The sequence below is a fragment of the Balaenoptera physalus genome, assembly GCF_965194825.1.
Source record: "Balaenoptera physalus genome assembly, chromosome: 5".
Classification (NCBI taxonomy): Eukaryota; Metazoa; Chordata; class Mammalia; order Artiodactyla; family Balaenopteridae; genus Balaenoptera; species Balaenoptera physalus.
In genome coordinates, this window is record NC_138884.1 from 57,406,034 (window position 1) to 57,425,278 (window position 19,245).

Below are 19,245 nucleotides of genomic sequence, written 5' to 3' on the forward strand. Positions count from 1 at the left end.
ACAGGAGGAGGCGGGCCGTGCCCTTCCCCCAGAGCCGGGGAGGAGGCGTCGCCAGGGCGCAGGTGAAACCGACTCCGACCTATCCCGGGAACTTTCGCAGCGGGGACTCGCTGCGCGAGGCGCGCATCGCGCAGGGGCGGCCTGGGAGCCGCCCTCTCCCACCCTGGGCTGCGCGCGGGGACTCAGACCCGGGGCCTGTCCCCGGGGGACCCGCGGCCCTCTTGGCACGTTCAGGGGCTGCAAGCAGACCGCGGCTGATGGAGGCGGGTGGCGCCGCCCCGGGCGCAGGTGACAGACGCCAGGCCAGGGTTTCTGTTGGCGGGGGAGAGTGCAGGGAGGGCGAGACGCAGACACCTCGGGGCCAGGGGACGACGGGGCAGCGATGGCCCGAGAGTTGAGCCAGGAGGCACTACTGGACTTTCTGTGTCAGGCCGGGGGCCGAGTGACCAACGCCGCCTTGCTGAGCCACTTCAAGAGCTTCCTCCGAGACCCCGATACGCCCCCCAGCCAGCACCAGCGCCGCCGCGAGCTTTTCAAGGGCTTCGTCAACTCGGTGGCCGCAGTGCGCCAGGACCCCGACGGCACCAAGTACGTGGTGCTCAAAAGGAGGTACAGGGACCTTTTGGGGGAGGAGGGGCTGCAGCGACCCAGCGACCCGCCCGCGGCCGCCGCCCCTGCAGGGGGAGCTGCGCCCAGCTTCCCGCTCCTCGCGCGCAGTGGGGAGCCGCCGCCGCCGCCGCAGCAACCCCGGCGGCGGCGGCGCGAGAAGGAGCTAGAGGAGGAGCCAGCAGGTGCCGCAGACCCGGCCGCCGAGGCAGGTTGCGATGGACTCCTCGCCAGCGGGGCCCGGGAGGCGGCCCGGAGAGGCGGCCGGCGGAGGGGCAGCTCCGGCCACAGGGCGCCGGTGCCCGCGGCCGCCCAGGACGGAGCTAGGTGCGCGGCGGCCGACACGCAGGGCCGCTGCTGCTGGGAATGCCTCCAGAACGGCCTGGGGGGACTCCCGGGCGAGCCGCTGCTCGGCTCACTCCCCGACCCCCCCACCGCCACCGCCAGCGCCTGGGAGAAGCCGGCGCCGGCCCTGCCTGCCCAGGACGACCGCGTGGCTCCCAGGCCGCATCGGGAAGGTGCGCCCGCGGAGCCCCCGCCGGTGTCCGCGGCACCCCGCTCTCCTCCGACAACCGTCGAGGCTGCTGGGAGCGGGGCTTCCCCGCCTGCTCTCCTGTCCTGCCCCACTCCCCCCGGAGAGCCGCCCGAGCTGGTGACCCCGAGCTCCCTGCATTATTCGACCCTGAAGCAGCAGGAGCAGCGCACTCGAGAGTGGGTGGCCAGACACCCCCAGATACCCAAGGCCCGAGACCAGGGTCCCATCCGAGCCTGGTCGATACTGCCAGACAATCTCCCCCAGCTACCCTCGGAGCCGGGCTTCTGGGTCCCGGAATCTAAGCCAGCACCTCCGGACCTCCCTCCTCCCCCTCATTCTCTCTTTCCCGCTGTTTCGGAATCCTGGCCCGGGAAGTCTCCACTGGCCGTCTTTCGTAGCATTCGTTGTCAGCTGTCCCTACAAGATCTGGAGGACTTTGTGGACCAGGAGAGCCACGGCAGTGAGGAGAGCAGCAGTGGACCCAAAGAGTCCCCTGGGGGTTCTGAAGAAGGGCTGCACCTTGCCCCGGGAGCCCCAGATGGGAGAAGGCTCAGGAATCCAGCTGGGGCCCCTTCTCCAAAGGAGGGCAGCCCCAGCAGGAGCCTTCAGGGCCTCAGGAACAGAGAGGATGGTCACCCTTCTCAGCCCGTCCCAATAAGAGCTGGTGGCCTTGCAGGCCACCCTCAGCCTTTGCCCTGGCCTGTCCCCAAATTAAGGAGATCCCTAAGGAGGAGCTCTAGGGCAGAGAGAGCCCAATTGTCCTCCTCTGATGAGGAGTGCCTTGAGGGGGATTTGCTGAAAAGGAGCCGGCGCCCTCCCCGGTCCAGGAGACCCTCGAAGGTGGGAGCAATGTCCAGCCCAAGGGTGGATGCCGCTTTGACACCAAAACCTGCAGACCTTAAGGCTGCTGTTGTTGAGTGTGGTCATCCACACAGCTCATGGGCCCCTGGAGGGGAGAGGCCTGCAGCCTTGATCCCCACCAGATCTTCCGAGCACAAGTCATCCCTGGTCCCTCTTGATGCCAGGGAGCATGAATGGATTGTGAAGCTTGCCAGTGGCTCTTGGATTCAGGTGTTGACTTTGTTCTGGGAGGACCCCCAGCTGGCTTTGCACAAAGACTTTTTGACCGGGTACACTGCCTTGCACTGGATAGCCAAACACGGTGACCTCAGGGCCCTTCAGGACTTGGTCTCAGGCGCACAGAAAGCAGGGATTGCTCTCGATATAAATGTGAAGTCCAGTTGTGGGTATACCCCGCTGCACCTTGCAGCCATTCATGGCCACCAGGGGATCATCAAATTGCTAGTGCAAAGGTTGGCGTCTCGTGTGAACGTCCGGGACAGCAGTGGGAAGAAGCCTTGGCAGTATCTGACCAGTAATACCTCTGGGGAAATATGGCAGCTACTGGAAGCCCCACGGGGCAAGCCCATTTTTTCCACCTATCCCTTGGTTCGAAGCTCTTCCCCCACCAGGAAGGCCAAGAGCCGGGAAATATCTAGAAGTGTCACTCGAAAGACTTCCTTTGCTGCACTGCTCAAAAGTCAGCACAGCAAATGGAGGTCAGCCAACCAGTATGAGAAATTCCCCAGTCTAAGGGAAAGAGAAGAGTATAGTGACTGAGGGGAGCCCCTCTTTCCAACATGGCCTCTACAGCCCCATCGTTGAGCTATTCAGTGAGAGAATCCAGGGGGAATGGAAAAATTGCTGAGGAGTTGGTCGAGAGGCCAAGTGAGATGGCCTACCTAGTGTTTACCTCCCTGGATTCTGCGTCAGCACATCCTGGACCTCAGAGGTTGTCCAAGCTTTCTGACGCTCAAGTCCTTGGGCCAGTGAACGTAGACAAGGAGCAGAGTCAGGTGCTTAAAACCCGGCTGTACTTCTCCTTCCCTTGCCATCACAGATCCGGGCACAGCAGGCCACACTATTCTCCCAAGCAGCTACCCCAGGCCTTGGCTAGAGAGGAAACAGATGTCTAACAAGAAGAGAGGCAATTCAAGGAATTGATGAAGCTCAAACAAAATCCTCTCTCTGGCTAGGAGCTCTCTGGCTTCCATTCATTTGGAGAACAAATCTTGGCTGAGAGTGGAAAACAGGTTTGAAATCAGATGGCTCCTCTTCTTTCCCTTGTTTTTTTTTTGGCTTTCAAATCTTTGCAGTAAAATTATTACTGGAGAGTAGAAGTTGCTCTAAGAGATTCCTCTGCCCATCCTCAGGTCTTCCTTTGAATGCAACCTTTGGTGGCCAGCGCAAGAAATGATTAATGCCTCGTTTCAGAGAAGCAGTTGGGTAAGATCCAGTTGTGACTGACATTCAGACCCTGCTTTTTTAAAAGGACATCAACCTGAGGGGAACTTTCCAAATGTAAAAACTGTATGGCTCATTTGCATAGTGACTGAAACCATCTCTTATGGAAGCTCCCTGTGTAACAAACAGCAGAATTAGCATCAGTAGTTTCAGTAGGTTTGAATGGCCAGTGTTCATACTCATGAAAAGTGAGAAATGATTTTGTTCTGGGGATGCAGTAAGGGTTATGAGGTGAATGCCTCCCCACCAGGAATTTTCTAAGCTGCTAAATATAATTTTATTTGCACTAAACATTTTGCCAATTAAGATTAAATATTAGCCTTGAAGTGCTGTATCTCTAACAGGAAGTGGTCCTTTTATTTGCTTGTGATGGGACTGATCTTTGTGGGTCCATGGAATGAGAGAATGGCTAGTTTATAAACTGCAGTAGAAAATCAAGATTTCAGAATGTAAATTCAAAGAGGGCTGAAAGATGAAGTGTCTAAGAGGAAATAGTTAATTTTTTATGGAAATGTTCTCATGTGCTGTGGCAATGATGTATTTTAAAGTATTTTTGTGTTTCTTCTGGCTATTTTCCCCCATTAAAATATCAACAGATCTTAATAATTTATTGTACTTATGCTGATTATTGTTAACTTTCCGCCTTACAAAATTGTGACTCAGTGAGTGTCAAATATTTTTGTTTCTTTGTAGTTTTACTTTATAATTTTGCTGAAATAAATATATCTGTTCTATCAGAAAACAAACAAAAAATAGGCAGAATAAATAAATCTAAGGGTTGCTTTTCTCCAAAAAGACCTATACAAGGGATGAAACTTTGGCAAATCACATCAAGAAAAAAAAGCTACAAGCACAGACAGCAGGTGTATGGTTAGGAGAGATGAAATTTTTAAACATAAAAGATAAACATTTATGTGAATACTCTAGTACAGGCGGTGATCTCCCAGGAGGGAAAAAAATTAAAAATGTCAACTTCTTTTAAAAGCCAAAGAATGTTTTTACTTTACCATATTGTTATCACAATGTCAATTTATTCAACAACTATGTTTTCCTTAGTGCTGTGGGATTGATAAAGGTGAATGGGACATGACTTCTCACCTCTTGAACTTAAAATCTAACAAGACTTGTTGTTGACTGATTTATACCATACCTTACTCCCAAGATGTCTTTTAAAGCTGCATTGTATTAGGTATAAGCTTTTAAAATGAGGCAAAGGAAAAAAAAGGTGGTACCAGGAATGAGGACAAAACAACTGCAATACAAGAAAAAAAATTTTTTTCAGAGTGTCGTAAGTACAAAATGAAGTGCTCCAGAGGATTTCAGAGGAGAGAGCCCTTTGGGCTAAGAAAATCAGGGTGGGCTACTGGGAGGCCAGGCATCTTTAGGTGAATGATCTTGGCTTTCCACAGAAACCAGCTTTGTTGGTTCTACCACATTCTTGCCTTTGGCTTCAGTGTGTGATTTCATAGCACAACATTGGGTGATTGCTCAATGGTTAGGACACATTCCTGGGTTCCACGTTCATTCTTATCAGGATCCGTCAGGTCCGTCTGTCCTTTGTCCCCATAACGTACCTATGGCTCTGGTCAACCTTCTTACGTGGTCAACATGTATTTGGGGAGGGGGTGGGGCAGAAGAGGGTGTTGAGAGCAGAGTACAGCACAGACCTGATGGAGTCACCCTTTTGCTCGTGTCATAAAGCACAGACCAGGAGGACTGCCATTCCCAGCCTCCTGCCAGCCACAAACCTCCCCCACACTGAGGCCAGACCCATCGGGGTGTGACTGCCCTTACCCTCTCAGTTTCTGTCCTGGTGCTGAATTCTTTCAGCTTAGACTCCCTTTTGCTCTTTTCCTGGAGAACTTTCATGTTTCAAAGGACAACTCAGATGTCAAAGCCTCTGTGAGGGCAAAGCTGCAGGGTGTGTTTGGGGGATACTTAGGCCCTTATGGCTGTGGGAGATAGGTGGCTTCTGCTGTGTGGCAGCCTAAGGCGCTGTGGAATGAGGTGAAGATGGAAAGGGAATTTAAGGTCAGGTTGAAAAAAGGATCTTTTATGATACGTCAAGAAAAATAAGCATTTTCTAGGAAGCCAGGGATTGTCAAATCTCCAGAAAACCTTAGTGTAATTCCAAATATGGAAGCTTTCCTGAAGTCTTAATTTGAAGACAAATAAATAAAGTATTGTATAGGATGTACTCAATTTTAAAGTTTCCCTTTCAAATTTTCCTTGTCTTTGATGTTAATGCTGCTTTGCTGGCAAACAGTGGTAGGCAATTGAACAAATGGCAATTTAATATTAGAGGCAAACATTAGAAACTGGTGATAACCTTAGCTCAACCACTTGCTTTTTGGTAGACATAGTTGTAAAGTAGTGAATTTTAATCTTATAATTATATATAGTATCTACCATACTGTTATTTTCTGCTAGTAAAACTGCTTTTAGTTCAACATTTTAGGATTTTACACATAGCGTGCCATGACTTCCAGGTGCTTTGATTTCCTCAGTAAATTCTTTAAAGTAACAACTTTGAGATATAGTTCACATACCATACAATTCACCTATTCAAAGTATACAGGTCAGTGGTTTTGAGTGTATTCACAGAGTTGTGCAACCATCACCATAATAAGTTCCTGTATGTGTTTGAGAACTACTGACCCAGGCAATGGGGAGCCATTGACAGTTTAATGTAGACCTGCATAGACTGGGGTGAAGTAAAGATTCCTCTTGCTACAGTAAGGGAGACAGACTAGAAGCAGAGATCAGGTAAATTATTGCAGTGTCTTGCTTTCATACTGGAAATAGGAATATTGACTCAATTAGCTAGATAAGGTGAATAAGTTTGGATGTCTAAAAATGAGGAAAGAAAATTTGAGTTGGAGGAGCTTACTTAGTTGATAAAAATCAGAAGAAATTAGGTGAGATCCAAAAAGATCTCTCCATTTCCTCTCATCTCTAATGCTCCGGTTCAGTGATTAGACCACTTCACTACTGTGATGACGGTCTACGTTCAAGGTGGCACTGATCTAAGAGTATAAATTCAACCCCTGTACAGGCTGTTTAGCACAGCAGTGTTAGTATATGTGCTTGTGTTTGCTGACATCAAATGATTAAAAATGTGTACTTGAGGGAATTCCCTGGCGGTCCAATGGTTAGGACTCCGCGCTTTCACTGCCGAGGGCCGGGGTTCAATCCCTTTCTCGGGGGGTGGGGGGCGTCAGGGGTTGGGGGAATGTATAATGAAAGGGTAGGATCATGTAGTACTTAGGCTCGTGGCAATGAGCTAGGCTGCCTGGGTTCCTGTCCTTGTTTGGACAACCGTCAGCTTCTTGGTTTTCTCACTTTTAAGATGGTTTTTTTTTTTTTTTAAGACCAAATGAATTAACACAAAGTCCTTAGAAAATGCCTGGTACAACATGGCCCAGCAATCCCACTACTGGGCGTATACCCAGAGAAAACCATAATTCAAAAAAACACATGCACAATGTTCATTGCAGCACTATTTACAATAGCCTGGTCATGGAAGCAACCTAAGTGTCCATCCACAGACGAATGGATAAGGAAGATGTGGTACACATATACAATGGAGTATTACTCAGCCATAAAAAGGAACAAAATTGGGTCATTTGTAGAGACGTGGATGGACCTGGAGACTGTCATACAGAATGAAGTAAGTCAGAAAGAGAAAAACAAATATCGTATATTAACGCATATATGTGGAACCTAGAAAAATGATACAGATGAACCAGTTTGCAGGGCAGAAATTGAGACACGGATGCAGAGAACAAACGTATGGACACCAAGGGGGGAAGCGGGGCCGGGGTGGGGGTGGGGGTGGTGGGATGAACTGGGAGATTGAGGTTGACATAAATACACTAATATGTATAAAATAGATAAGTAATAAGAACCTGCTGTATAAAAAATAAATAAAAAAAATTTAAAATGCCTGGTACATAGTAAATCCTCAATAAATGTTAGCTATTATTATTTTAAACACCATTCAAAATATACAGTTCACTTTAAATTTCAATCTATGCTGAAGACAAAGAAATTCTCTGGTTGATTAAAACAGTGCTACAAGAATGAGATTTGCCAATAGAGTCAAACATTTTTCATTATGCTTCTATATAAAAAGATGCTTGTGTTTCTCATTTCAAATGAAAAAGACAATTCAACTATCTGTGTGTAACAATCATGAGCTATTATAGTATGTCATTAAACAGAATTAGGTTTAATTGAAGTCATGTAAACTAACATCAGTCAAATCAGCAGCTCTGGTTTAGCCTGAAATTGAAATCCAGGCAGAGCTCTGAAGGGGTGAGGCTTATGGAGAGTTGAGTGTGTGTGTGTATGTAAAGCTACCATCACTCAGGAAATTTGAAATGAACTAAATTCAACCATGCAGTAAACTTTAACCAAAATTCCACTAACTTTGTCAAGATGAAGTCTCACTGAGTTGGATTAAAAATTACTGACATATTGAAATATTCTTCCTCTTTGGTATAGTATTTCTTGATTCCTAGTTCCCAAGTTTGACTCCTCTTTTCTACTTTTAGGACTTGTGTTTTTTAAAAAGGCATCACTGTATGCAAATTGTGCCTCAATTAAGCAAGAAAATGATGACAAATAAGGAGAAAGATATTTGTCAACTTGCCTGTTGGGGTCAAAGACAGGACTCTGTTTTTAGAGGATCTAAATTTTCCATGTGTTCTATTTCTCTTTTTGAGAAGAGTGAATACTCCCAAGTCTAGCAGCTATTAACAGGTATTTCTGTGCCATCACTCTTTCTGAAACCGTAATTGTTACTCTTATAGAACTTGAAGATTTTGCTATTATGTTTATATCCTCAAATACAATTAGCTGTGTCGTGAAGTCCTATCATTTGTTTTCAGTTAGGGGAGTGCTTCAGGGACAACTGTAGTGAACCAAGCAACTGCCACAATCCCACACTGGGTCTCACTGCCTACGAGCCTTGGCCAGCCACAGTAGGGCTAAGGCAGGGAGCCACTGGGCTAGAAATAGTCCCATTTCCTTAGTGGTTTGAGGAAAGAGGATTACCAAGTCACATAAGGGTGTCTAGATCAGAGTATTTAGAGTTTCTAATTAAAATAAACTTTAAGAAAGTAAGCAAAATGAATATTTATTCAGCTGATGACAGTAGCTTTGCCTAAACTGATGGTCCAAGGAGAGTCCCATTGATTTTTCTTTCTGGAAGGGGCTGGACTATATCACCTGCATTGGAATAGACATGCCCTTGGGGGTTTGGATGTTGACTGAGTATTAGTTTTCCACCTAGTTTAACCCTAACTGGTTATATGCCAGGTAGGAAATCTCTGTGAGCCTTGATTTTTGTGAGGAAAGCAAAGAGGAAGAGAGAGAAAGACATACCAATAGCATCAAGTTGGCCTCAGATCTTCAGGATGAAAGGTACTAAAATGCACAGTAGTCCTAATGGATAGCAGAAATGGGGAAAAAAAGAACAGAAGGCTGGTTTTGCTTTATCCTGAGGCCAAATCTTCTCACAAGAGCTATTCTTATGGGGCATATAAACTAAGTAACATTTCATAATAACATATACTAAGCCTACCTGTGGAGCTATCTTTCTATGACTGCAGAGAGATCACAAAATATTGCCCTGGATTTCTTGGGCAAGTTTCTGATACCATCATGAAATCTTGGGAAAACTGAATCCTAGAACCACTTTTCACATATGGGGTATACACCTCTCTTTCAGGAGCAGAGTATCCAATGTGGATGATCTTTCACATTCATTTTCTCTTCTGATCTTTGTTCTCGGTCAACCGCAGCTTTCAGTCAGGTACTGACAGAGGGGTTGAAACTCAAGACTACTTGCTGCTTGTTAAGATTTTTAAATTGTTTGAAATTTTCGGTGACCAATGTTGATATTCTATGTCCCTCCAAAACACCCCCTCCACCATGTATGTTCAAGCATGGATAATGGGGAACTGAATTGGCTTTACATTCTTACACCACAAGATTTATTGTATTTATTTAAGATGTCTCCCAGATGCTTTTTAAAAGGTTTTTTAAAAATATTTTATTTATTTATTTATCTATCTATCTATTTATTTTTGGCTGCGCCGGGTCTTAGTTGCAGCAGGCGGGATCTTTAGTTGCAGCATGTGGGATCTTTTTTTGGTTGCGGCATGCATGTGGGATCTAGTTCCCCGACCAGGGATCGAACCTGGGCCCCCTGCATTAGGAGCATGGAGTCTTACCCACTGGACCACCAGGGAAGTCCCCAGGTTCTTATAAAGGAAGACATCCACATGAGGCAGCAGACCGAGTGACCGCGAAAACTCCTCATCCTGCGAGCAGCCTGTGACTCTTTGAGAAAAGGATTAATTCTCTAAACACAGACACACATCTGCAGGCAGAAGTTGTCTTAGGTGCCACCTGACCATAACTCTATGTCCCTTATATGTGTGTCACCTTACACGTTCTGTGGTCTCTTGGGTGCAGGTGTTTCCCTGCTAAAAGCTTCTTCAAGACCACCTGGAAAAGCAGAGTGACGGAACATGTGGGCAAGTGTCACCTGGATTGTGGGCACAGGACTGCTCTTGTTCTACCAGAGTTAACGTTTTCTCTTTATTGTGTTAAGCGTCGGACTCAAATTCCATTTTGGAGGTATTTCCTCAGGTTCAAAATTCCTTATGTCTTTATTTACTTTCTCTAAGTTGAGAAAAGAAAGAAATTCTTGCCCTTTATAAATTTAAAGCTACAGCATCCAGATATTGGCTTATGATGAAAACTGGATTTGAAGTAACAAACTGTTTGGTGTTCCTAAAAAAAAAAGGAAGTTTATATAGAAGTTAAGCAGTATTTTGTGATGTGGGAAGGTACCACAATAAATACTTCCATTATCTGGCAGGTTTGGGAAATGGATTGCTCTGAATAATAAGTTATTCTAGTTCATAAGAATTTCTCACATATACTTCACATGATAAATAGTTTAAGAAAACTGAACTACAATTAAATACACTCAGCACTAAAACTAAACACAAAGTAATTTATGGTTTAAAAAAACCATCTAAGATCATTAATGCTTTGTGATTATTATTGTAAATATCAACTATCTTTGCATTTAGATACACAGAACTAAAGTCAGTTGATGAAAGATAGGGTTTTATAAATTTTACATCTATTTCATATCTTAAAGAATTTTAAAATTATACAAGTGATACATGTTTATTGTAAAAAAAAAAAATTAGATAACACAGATAAAGAAAAGAGAACAAGAAAACAAAATCTTCCCTAATTTCACTACCTTAGGGTAATCACTGATAATACTTCGGTGTGTATCCTTCCAGAATTTATAAGAAAAAAGAAACCATACTGTGCATAGCAATTTCCAACCTATTTTATTGCTTAATATATTGTTATTTTTCCATTTGAATTGGGTATTATTTGTTAAGTTCAAGATAAAATAAAAGTTTAGGTCTTCAGATGGCTGAAAATGGGCCAGTTCAGAATTCATTTGCAGACCAGGCGTTGCTTCAATGTCACTTCCTTTTCCATACAGGGCTAGATCCTAAAAGTATTAAGTTTTAAATTATTTAAAAAATCATTCTTTGTCCTCATTTGACTTGAAGCAATGATTTTCTTTTGTTTTTAATCTGCTTTTTTTTTTGCCCAGTGTTCTGAGTGCATGACTTTTCAGGCAGGAGGTCCCTCCTCCAGGAAACTGGTTGCCTGCTCATGGGAACTCCCAGCTGTGACCGCCCATCTCACACCTGTGGCTGTTCTGTTTGCTTGTGGGGTAGTGGAGACATGAGACAGGTGTGGGCCAGATATGATTGAAGAACAGTTAAGCTTGATTACAACTTAAAATGGGCTAGATCTGTCAGTATCACTGGCCCGATTCTTTTCTTTCTTTATTTTTTTGATCGCTAGGGAGAATATCTTAGAATGACTTTATCATTCAACATAAGAATGGAGAAGGGAATATAGGAATCCAAAAGATTTTTTTTTCTGATCATATAAATCTTTTACTTAAAGTACTTCCTGAATATGAAAATTGCTGCTAGTTTTATTTTTTAATAATAATTTTTTAAAACCACTTCAAACATACTTACAAAAGATATAACCTAGGGAGTAATAAGTTTTAATCATTTCTAGTCCCATCGGTTCCTTTTAACTTGGGGCTGACTAGTGCTAACCAGCCATGCATATTTTATTTTACCTTCCACTATTTTCATTAATAGCATGCTCCACATATTAAAACAATTTTCCTAGTTTACACTTTTAACAGCCAGAAAGTATATCACTATGTTAATATATAATAGTTTGCTAAGCCATTTTGCTAAGCCATTTCTCTACTCTTTCACATGTGGGTGATTTCTCACTATAACAGATACTACCGAATATCTTTTTAAAAATAATTGCGAAATAATATTTCTTGGCTATTTTCCCAGGTGCAGTATAATAGCTTATATTTACATTTACCAGCTGTGCTTCAGAGGGATTGAGTCAAATTAAAGTGACATGAATAAGAAGGGAAAAACTAAGGAAATCTGAACAAGAAGGGAAAAACTAAGGAAATCTGAACAAGAAGGGAAAAACTAAGGAAATCTAAACTATAGACTTCAGATAATAATGAACCAATGTTGGTTCATTAATTGTAATAAAGGTACTATACCTATGTAAGATCTTACTAATAGGGAAAACTGTAGGGGGGAGGCTGGTATTTTAACCTATGTGCTATCTGCTGAACTTTTCTCTAAATCTAAAGCTGTTCTTAAAAAGCTTATTAATTAAAAAAAAAAAGATAGGGGAGTACAGAGCAAAGATGGTAAAACATCAACATGGAATAGGAGTAAAGGGTAAATAGTTTTGTACAGTTCTTGCAACTTTTCTCTAAGTTTGATTTCAAACCCGAAATTTAAAAAATATATAACTGCTTATCTCTTTTTTGAACCACATCTACCCTAAATGCCCACCAATAATCTTGCAATGTACTATAAGAAGGGGATGTTATCATTGTTATTAAATAAGGTTCGTTCCCGCCAATGGGAATCTCAAATGGCCTGTTACTAGGCAGAATCCGGGCTCTCGACATCCGGGAAGAGGAGAGAGCTGACCAAGGATAGCCAGAGGCTGGCTGTTTCCCGGCCAACTAAATAAAGGTGCAAGTGCCATCCAACAGGTATATCCTAGAAGCCGTTTGGGTTTTAAAAAGGTATCTTGAGCCTCTGTCCCCTCTGGTATCGGTTTTTGAAGGACCCCGCATTCCCTATAGTCTGTTGCCCACCGTCTCCTCCGTATCCACCAACTTCTTAGAGGTGCCTTCTGGGGCTGGGAAGAGGTGGACCTGCACGCAGGGACCAATACCTTAGCCCACGGTTTTAAAAGAAGGTATCAACAAGAGCAGCGAAGAGCAGTTAACAGGTTTCTTGATGCTTTTTTTTTTTTTTTTTTTTTTCCTTACAGGCTCTACTTTGTGGCTTTGACTCTTGGCCAATCATTGCGCCTTAATTACGCGTCTGCTGGAGGAGTAGAACTCCAGGCTGTCTACAAATGCAATGAAATTCCCTTTAGAATTAGGTGAAAGCTTCCAGCATAGATTTCCTTTTCCTTTCATCACAGACTCCAAGCAGTTGGACATGTACTTGGCAAGGGCTGGAACTGGGATCACACGGAGTATTTGGATGTCCCACTTTCTCGCCTCTAGGGCATCTCTGGGAGAGAGGAATCCCTGCCAGACAGCCAGATTCTCATTGCACTCTCCAAGTTTTAAGACGATAAAATTACATTGAAGTGCGGATGAGATGTTATCATTGTTTATCCAAAGTCTAAGTCCAAACAGTGACTGAATAGCAAAGTTTCTCAGAATTAGGAAAGGAGGCTTAAAGTAGTTCTTTAGCTTGTTTTTTATGTCAAACCTATCAAGGGAGCCAGTTTAGAAACGATAAAAGTGACTGCTCACCTATTGTATTATTGTCCCAAGGTGACAAGACACAAGACATTTGTTTGAATTTAAAGCATAGGCATTTCCTCTATTTTTCTATTTTTCCCTAAGAGCAAGCAAACTAAGGTGAAGTGCTCTGGAAACTTCCAATTTGGGGTCACTGGAGTCAGCTGTACTGTAGTTTGGTGAATTTTGCAGAATTCATCTTTCATAGCAGAGCTCGTTACGACTGGCCACGTCTGAATTAGAAATAAGTCAAGATCTTGGAAGGTGATGGAAAGCATGTTTTCTCACATGTCGTGAGAAATGGCTTAACTGCATCGTTACTTTGCTTGTTAGATAAAAATGATGGATGCCTGAACTCCCTCCCAGATTTAGTGAATGTGGATCTTTTGGGCCAGGACTGGGGAATCTCTCTTAATCCAGAGGCTCTGGTGATTATTATGCTCACTGAAGTTTGAGGATGATCTTTGCTCTACATTCCTCAGGCATTGTGTAATAATTAGAAATGTGGAGAACCATAAATAAGGGTACCAATATCTCTGTGAGCCTTAGAGTTAATTTTCTCAGTTGATTTGGGCTAAATAGGTGCTCTTTTGAGCCTTCATGTCTTGCCTGGCTCTTTGCCAGACTTCAGCCTCCTGCTGAGGATGGAGATAGAGACCACACCCTGCCCTCACTGGCCCCGTGGGTGACCTAGGAGACAAATGGGGAGAAGAACGTGACCCCCATCTCACCCTTCTGAATGGCCAGTTGCCCTACAGCATCTCATAAAGCATTATGAATGTCTGTCCCTGTACTCTCAAAGTGAACATCCTAAACAAAATCTTCATCAGAGACATCACTTCTAGTGATATGGGCTTTTTTCTTTTTTTTCATGTTATTTGCTTCAATGTTTATTGTACTTAAAAAATTATTATGGCAGTAAAATCACATTTAAAATTTAGAAAATAAAATAGAAGAGAAAAACCATATATTGTCCCACAGCACAAACCATGCCAGTGTTAGCATTTTGAAATATTTCTTGTCATAGGTTTGGGATTTTTTCCCCCCTCTTTAAATAGCTGCAGTTACAGTATATTACAATTTCTACCACATTATTCTAGATCCTTCTTGAACATTCTTTTAAATATCTGTAGAATTTATGCAGCCACTCCTCCATTACCTATTGAGGGAGCTTGTTTCCAATCTTTAATTATTTATAAATAATTTTTCAGGCAAACCTTTATACATAAAACATTTTCTGCATTTAGAATTATTTCCTTAGGATATTCAGAAGTGGAATTACTTGGTCAAAAAGTAGCAGTTGTTTTTTGAAACATTTGTACAGATTAATGCAATTTCAATCTGGGCATAATAGGTGGTCCCTAAACTTTATTCCTTTTTTTTTTTTAAATTTATTTATTTTTGGCTGCGTTGGGTCTTTGTTGCTGCGTGCGGGCTTTCTCTAGTTGCGGCGAGCGGGGGCTACTCTTCGTTGTGATGCTCGGGCTTCTCACTGTGGTAGCTTCTCTTGTTGCAGAGCACGAGCTCTAGGCGCACGGGCTTCAGTAGTTGCAGCATCTGGGCTCAGTAGTTGTGGTTCGCAGGCTTAGTTGCTCCGCAGCATGTAGGATCTTCCTGGAACAGGGCTTGAACCTGTGTCCCCTGCATTGGCAGGCAGATTCTTTAAGCACTGCGCCACCGGGGAAGTCCCCTAAACTTTATTCTTAAACACTTAAAGAATCAATCACTAAAATAGTCATGAATTTTAGTGTTATATGTATATATACATATGTGTACATGTGTATACCTGTGTATAAACAATTCACTAATTAGCATCCTTCAGTGACAACTCCATGAATCAGTTTATGTAGACTTGTTAGTGGAAGAATCATGCAACAGAGCCTTTTGTTGCTTTGAATAGAATAAATGCTGTGATTATTCAATCTAACGTCTTCTTATTGCATGCCTCCCTGATGGCAGGCACTGTGCAAGAGAGTAAGATACACATATTCCCTCTTAACACCCCTAGAATTCACAGACTAGAAGTGTGCTGGTGAAGAGAGAAAGAAACAAGTACAAGATAATATGGTGAGTGTTGGGTAGTATTCTTTACCTCAGATTTAGGGATATCTAATTTCAACTTAAGCAGTCAGGGAAGGCTTCTTGGAAAAGTAATGTCTAAGCTGGGACCTGAAAGGATGAATGCTAAGGCCTGGCACCTTTACATTATCCCAGGGGCCAATGAAAACATCCTGGAAAGAAAATAGTTGAGCAGTTTTTTGAAAGTTAAATATGGATTTACCATATGACTTAGCAATTCATTCCTAGGTATATACCCCAAAGAATTGAAAATATATGTTCACACAAAAACTTGTACACAAATATTCATAGCAGCATTATTCATAATAGCCAAAGAAATGGAAATAACCCAAATGTCCACCAGCTGATGAATGGATAAACAAAATGTGGTCTATCCATTTGGGACTTCCCTGGTGGCGCAGTCGTTAAGAATCCGCCTGCCAATGCAGGAGACACAGGTTTGAGCCCTGGTCCGGGAAGATCCCACATGCTGTGGAGCAACTAAGCCTGTGCACCACAACTACTGAGCCTGTGCTCTAGAGCCCGTGTGCCGTGATTATTGAGCACGCGTTCTGCAACTACTGAAGACCGTGTGCCTAGAGCCCGTGCTCCACAACCAAAAGAGGCCACTGCAGTGAGAAGCCAGTGCACCGCAACGAAGAGTAGCCCCCGCTCGCTGCAACTAGAGAAAGCCTGCGCGAAGCAATGAAGACCCAATGCAGCCTAAATAAACAAACAAACAAATAAATAAATAAAATGTGGTCTCGCCATACAATGGAATGTTATTCAGCCTTAAAAAGAAATCAAGTACTGTCTCACGCTACAACATGGATGAATGTTGAAAACATTATGCTAAGTGAAAGAATCCAGGCACAAAAGACCACATGTTGTATGATTTCATTTATATGAAATGTCTAAAACAGGTAAATCCATAGAGAGAGTGTAGATTAGTGGTGGTTGGGGGCTGGGGGTAGGGAAGAATTCTGAGTGTCTGCTAATGAGTAGGAGGTTTCTTTCAATGTTAGAGAGTGGTGATGGTTGCATGACATCATAAATTATAGACTTTAAAATGATTAAAATGGTGAATTTTGTGTTACGTAAATTTTACCTCACTTTTTTTAATTAAAAAAAAAAAATCCTGGAGCAAGAGTTCAGCACTTTTGAGAAACTGAAAGAAACTGAATTACAGGAAAGCCTGAAACAGAGAATGAATAGGAAGTGGTCAGCCATGAGCCGAAAAGGTAACTGGTCCAGATTTTGAAGGGCCGTAAAAACTATATTAGGGAGTTTGGCTTTATGCTAGGGGCAAAAAGATGCCATAGGAGGAGATTTAGTCGGACGATGACCTGACCTGATGATGTGTTTTCTGGTATCTTCTGATTACAAAGGAAGGGAACAAAGAGGTTTTTCACCGCCGAGTTGTCAATCAGTTCAGGACTATTGCAAACTGACCTGAGGTAACTTGGTCATGCATAACACTTAGCTTCTTTTTGAAAGATAGCAATAATTGCTCAAGAAGTTTAAGGTAGGAGAGCAAGTTACCTACCCATCCACCCAACTCAGTCGTGGTATATAAATCGTTATAATAGTAAGTCTCGGACCAAATTCTGCTGCATGTTTTCCAAAAGAAAAATCCATTAGAAAGCAGAATACACGGGAATTCCCTGGTGGTCCAGTGGTTAGAACTCGATGCTTTCACTGCTGGGGTTTGGGTTCAATCCCTGGTGGGGAACTAAGATCCCCCAAGCCTCTTGGTGCAGCCAAAAAAAAAAAAAAAAAAGTAATGAAAGAGTAGGATCATGAAGTACTTAGGCTCGTGGCAATGAGCTAGGCTGCCTGGGTTTCTGTCCTGGTTGGGACAACCTTCAGCTTCTCGGTTTTCTCATTTTTAAGACGGGCTTTTTTTTTTTTTTAAAGATCAAATGAATTAACACAAAGTCCTTAGAAAATGCCTGGTACATAGTAAATCCTCAATAAACACTATTAAGCTCAATGAGGTTCCCAGTTCTCTGGTTTCTTTAGGTGCTTCAACCACTCCCTGCATGAAAGGTTCACTTGAGACCCACACAGTCTCCTCCGATGGTAACACCTTACATAACTGCAGTATGAAATATTTTACAGTAAATTATAAGAATATATCAGTAATTTTCAGGAGATATACATGATGTCTCTCCTGCTAATACCATTACTGCAATTTTTAATTTATCACTAGTGCGTTTTACACTTGGCACTCAATAAAATATTCTCAACAGCATTGCTATAATTTTAATTCTTTATAGCATTATTATTATTAGTTATTACACTATAAATCCTAGCCACAAAATTTATTCCTCTTTATGGTATTATAATTTTTATGTTCTTAAACCTTGTCATACCTGAAAAATATAACAGAATGCAGACACACATGTAATGTTGTTTTTGGAAAATAATGGACTTTTGTTTCTGTCATACAGGGGCTCAGATTCTTTAGTGGAGTGGCTGGTGATTTGTAAGATGAGAAAATTTGAGTCTCCTGATAATTCAATTCCTTCACTTTATAGGTGAAGAAAAATGCTTTGTCCAAGGTCACCGACATCCAAAATTAACCCATCTTCTGATTTTCAAGAAATCTCTCCATGCACTAGCCATAGCTGAACTATCTAGCTTACTCTTGTTAGTTTGCCAATTAGATGTTTATTTGTGCACCTCTAATTAAATATATAGATCCATTCTAGACATTAATATCTCCATTCTAGACATTGGAGATGCAGTGATGAACAAAACACACAAAAATGCCTGTCACCATGACACATATTCTGTTTGGGGGAAAAAGGCAATAACCAAAAAAGACAGGTAAAATACTTAGTATTTTAGATTTTTCTGAGGGAGAAAAAATGGTATGGACGAGAGTAGAGAGGGTCAGGGTAGTATGGAGGTTTAAATTTTTCAATGGAATGATCAAGAAAAACCTTACCAAGGAGACTATAATGTCCTTGATGCCAGTGTCTACCATGCCCTTATCATGTTTATATATATCTTACCATATTTAGCACAGTGCTTTGAACGTAGAAGACATACATTGATTTAATATTTTTATAAATTGACACTCGAAATAATAAACAAGCTAAGAAACCCCTATTATTCAAACAGAATGCAAAGAATCATAGAATTTCCATTAAGTCCTTAAATATGAAATAAACTTTGACCATTAGTTATTGTTTTCCTTATTTTTATTTTTTGTTAGGCGTTTCACGTAAACAGATATGGTATATTTGACATATGTATTATTTGCCCTAAATTAACATTAAAAAAGAAAGAAGCGTATTTGAATAATTGGTAGCTCCTCATACAAACATAGCTTAGGTTGAGTTTCTCTTCTGAAACTCTATAAAATCAGTCAATATGTCATGCCTGGAAGTAAGGGAAGAACTTTTCTCAGAGATTAGTTTAGAATAAACCAGGTAAGCCACATACATGGGAAGATTTCCAATCCGATTTCTTTCCCCTATAAGAACTGCCAGAGTATTCTGATTCCTTGGTGCTCTTCTCATTTTTACCTAAGCATTCTGAGACAGGAAGGGATGACAATTACCAGAAAAGAGTTTGTTAAACGTATCTTGCCAACAAGATTTTTCTCTTACAGAATGAAACACATAGTTCATTTATACAATTAACAGGTATTTCTTAAGAGCTTCCCATGTGTGGGTCCCAGTGGGGCAATGAGAATATAAGAGGACCACATAGACTACTCACGCCCATCATCCAGGAAAAAGAGCAATCCCCTTTCTTTTGTGTGTCTTCATTAAACAGTAGTTTGTGATGGCTAATG

The 19,245-nt window shown here is 42.4% G+C and overlaps 1 protein-coding gene across 1 annotated transcript in view; it reads left to right on the forward strand.

Annotated features, from left to right (window-relative positions):
- The first annotated feature begins 57 nt into the window (after nucleotides 1-57).
- The window catches only part of SOWAHB (sosondowah ankyrin repeat domain family member B), an 87,547-nt gene continuing 68,359 nt past the window's right edge, over nucleotides 58-19,245 (forward strand). Inside the window, exon 1 of the mRNA XM_082463763.1 lies at nucleotides 58-14,923. Within this exon, the coding sequence (XP_082319889.1) occupies nucleotides 383-2,761 (2,379 nt within the window). The 5' untranslated portion in view covers nucleotides 58-382 and the 3' untranslated portion in view covers nucleotides 2,762-14,923. The remainder of the gene's footprint in view (nucleotides 14,924-19,245) is intronic.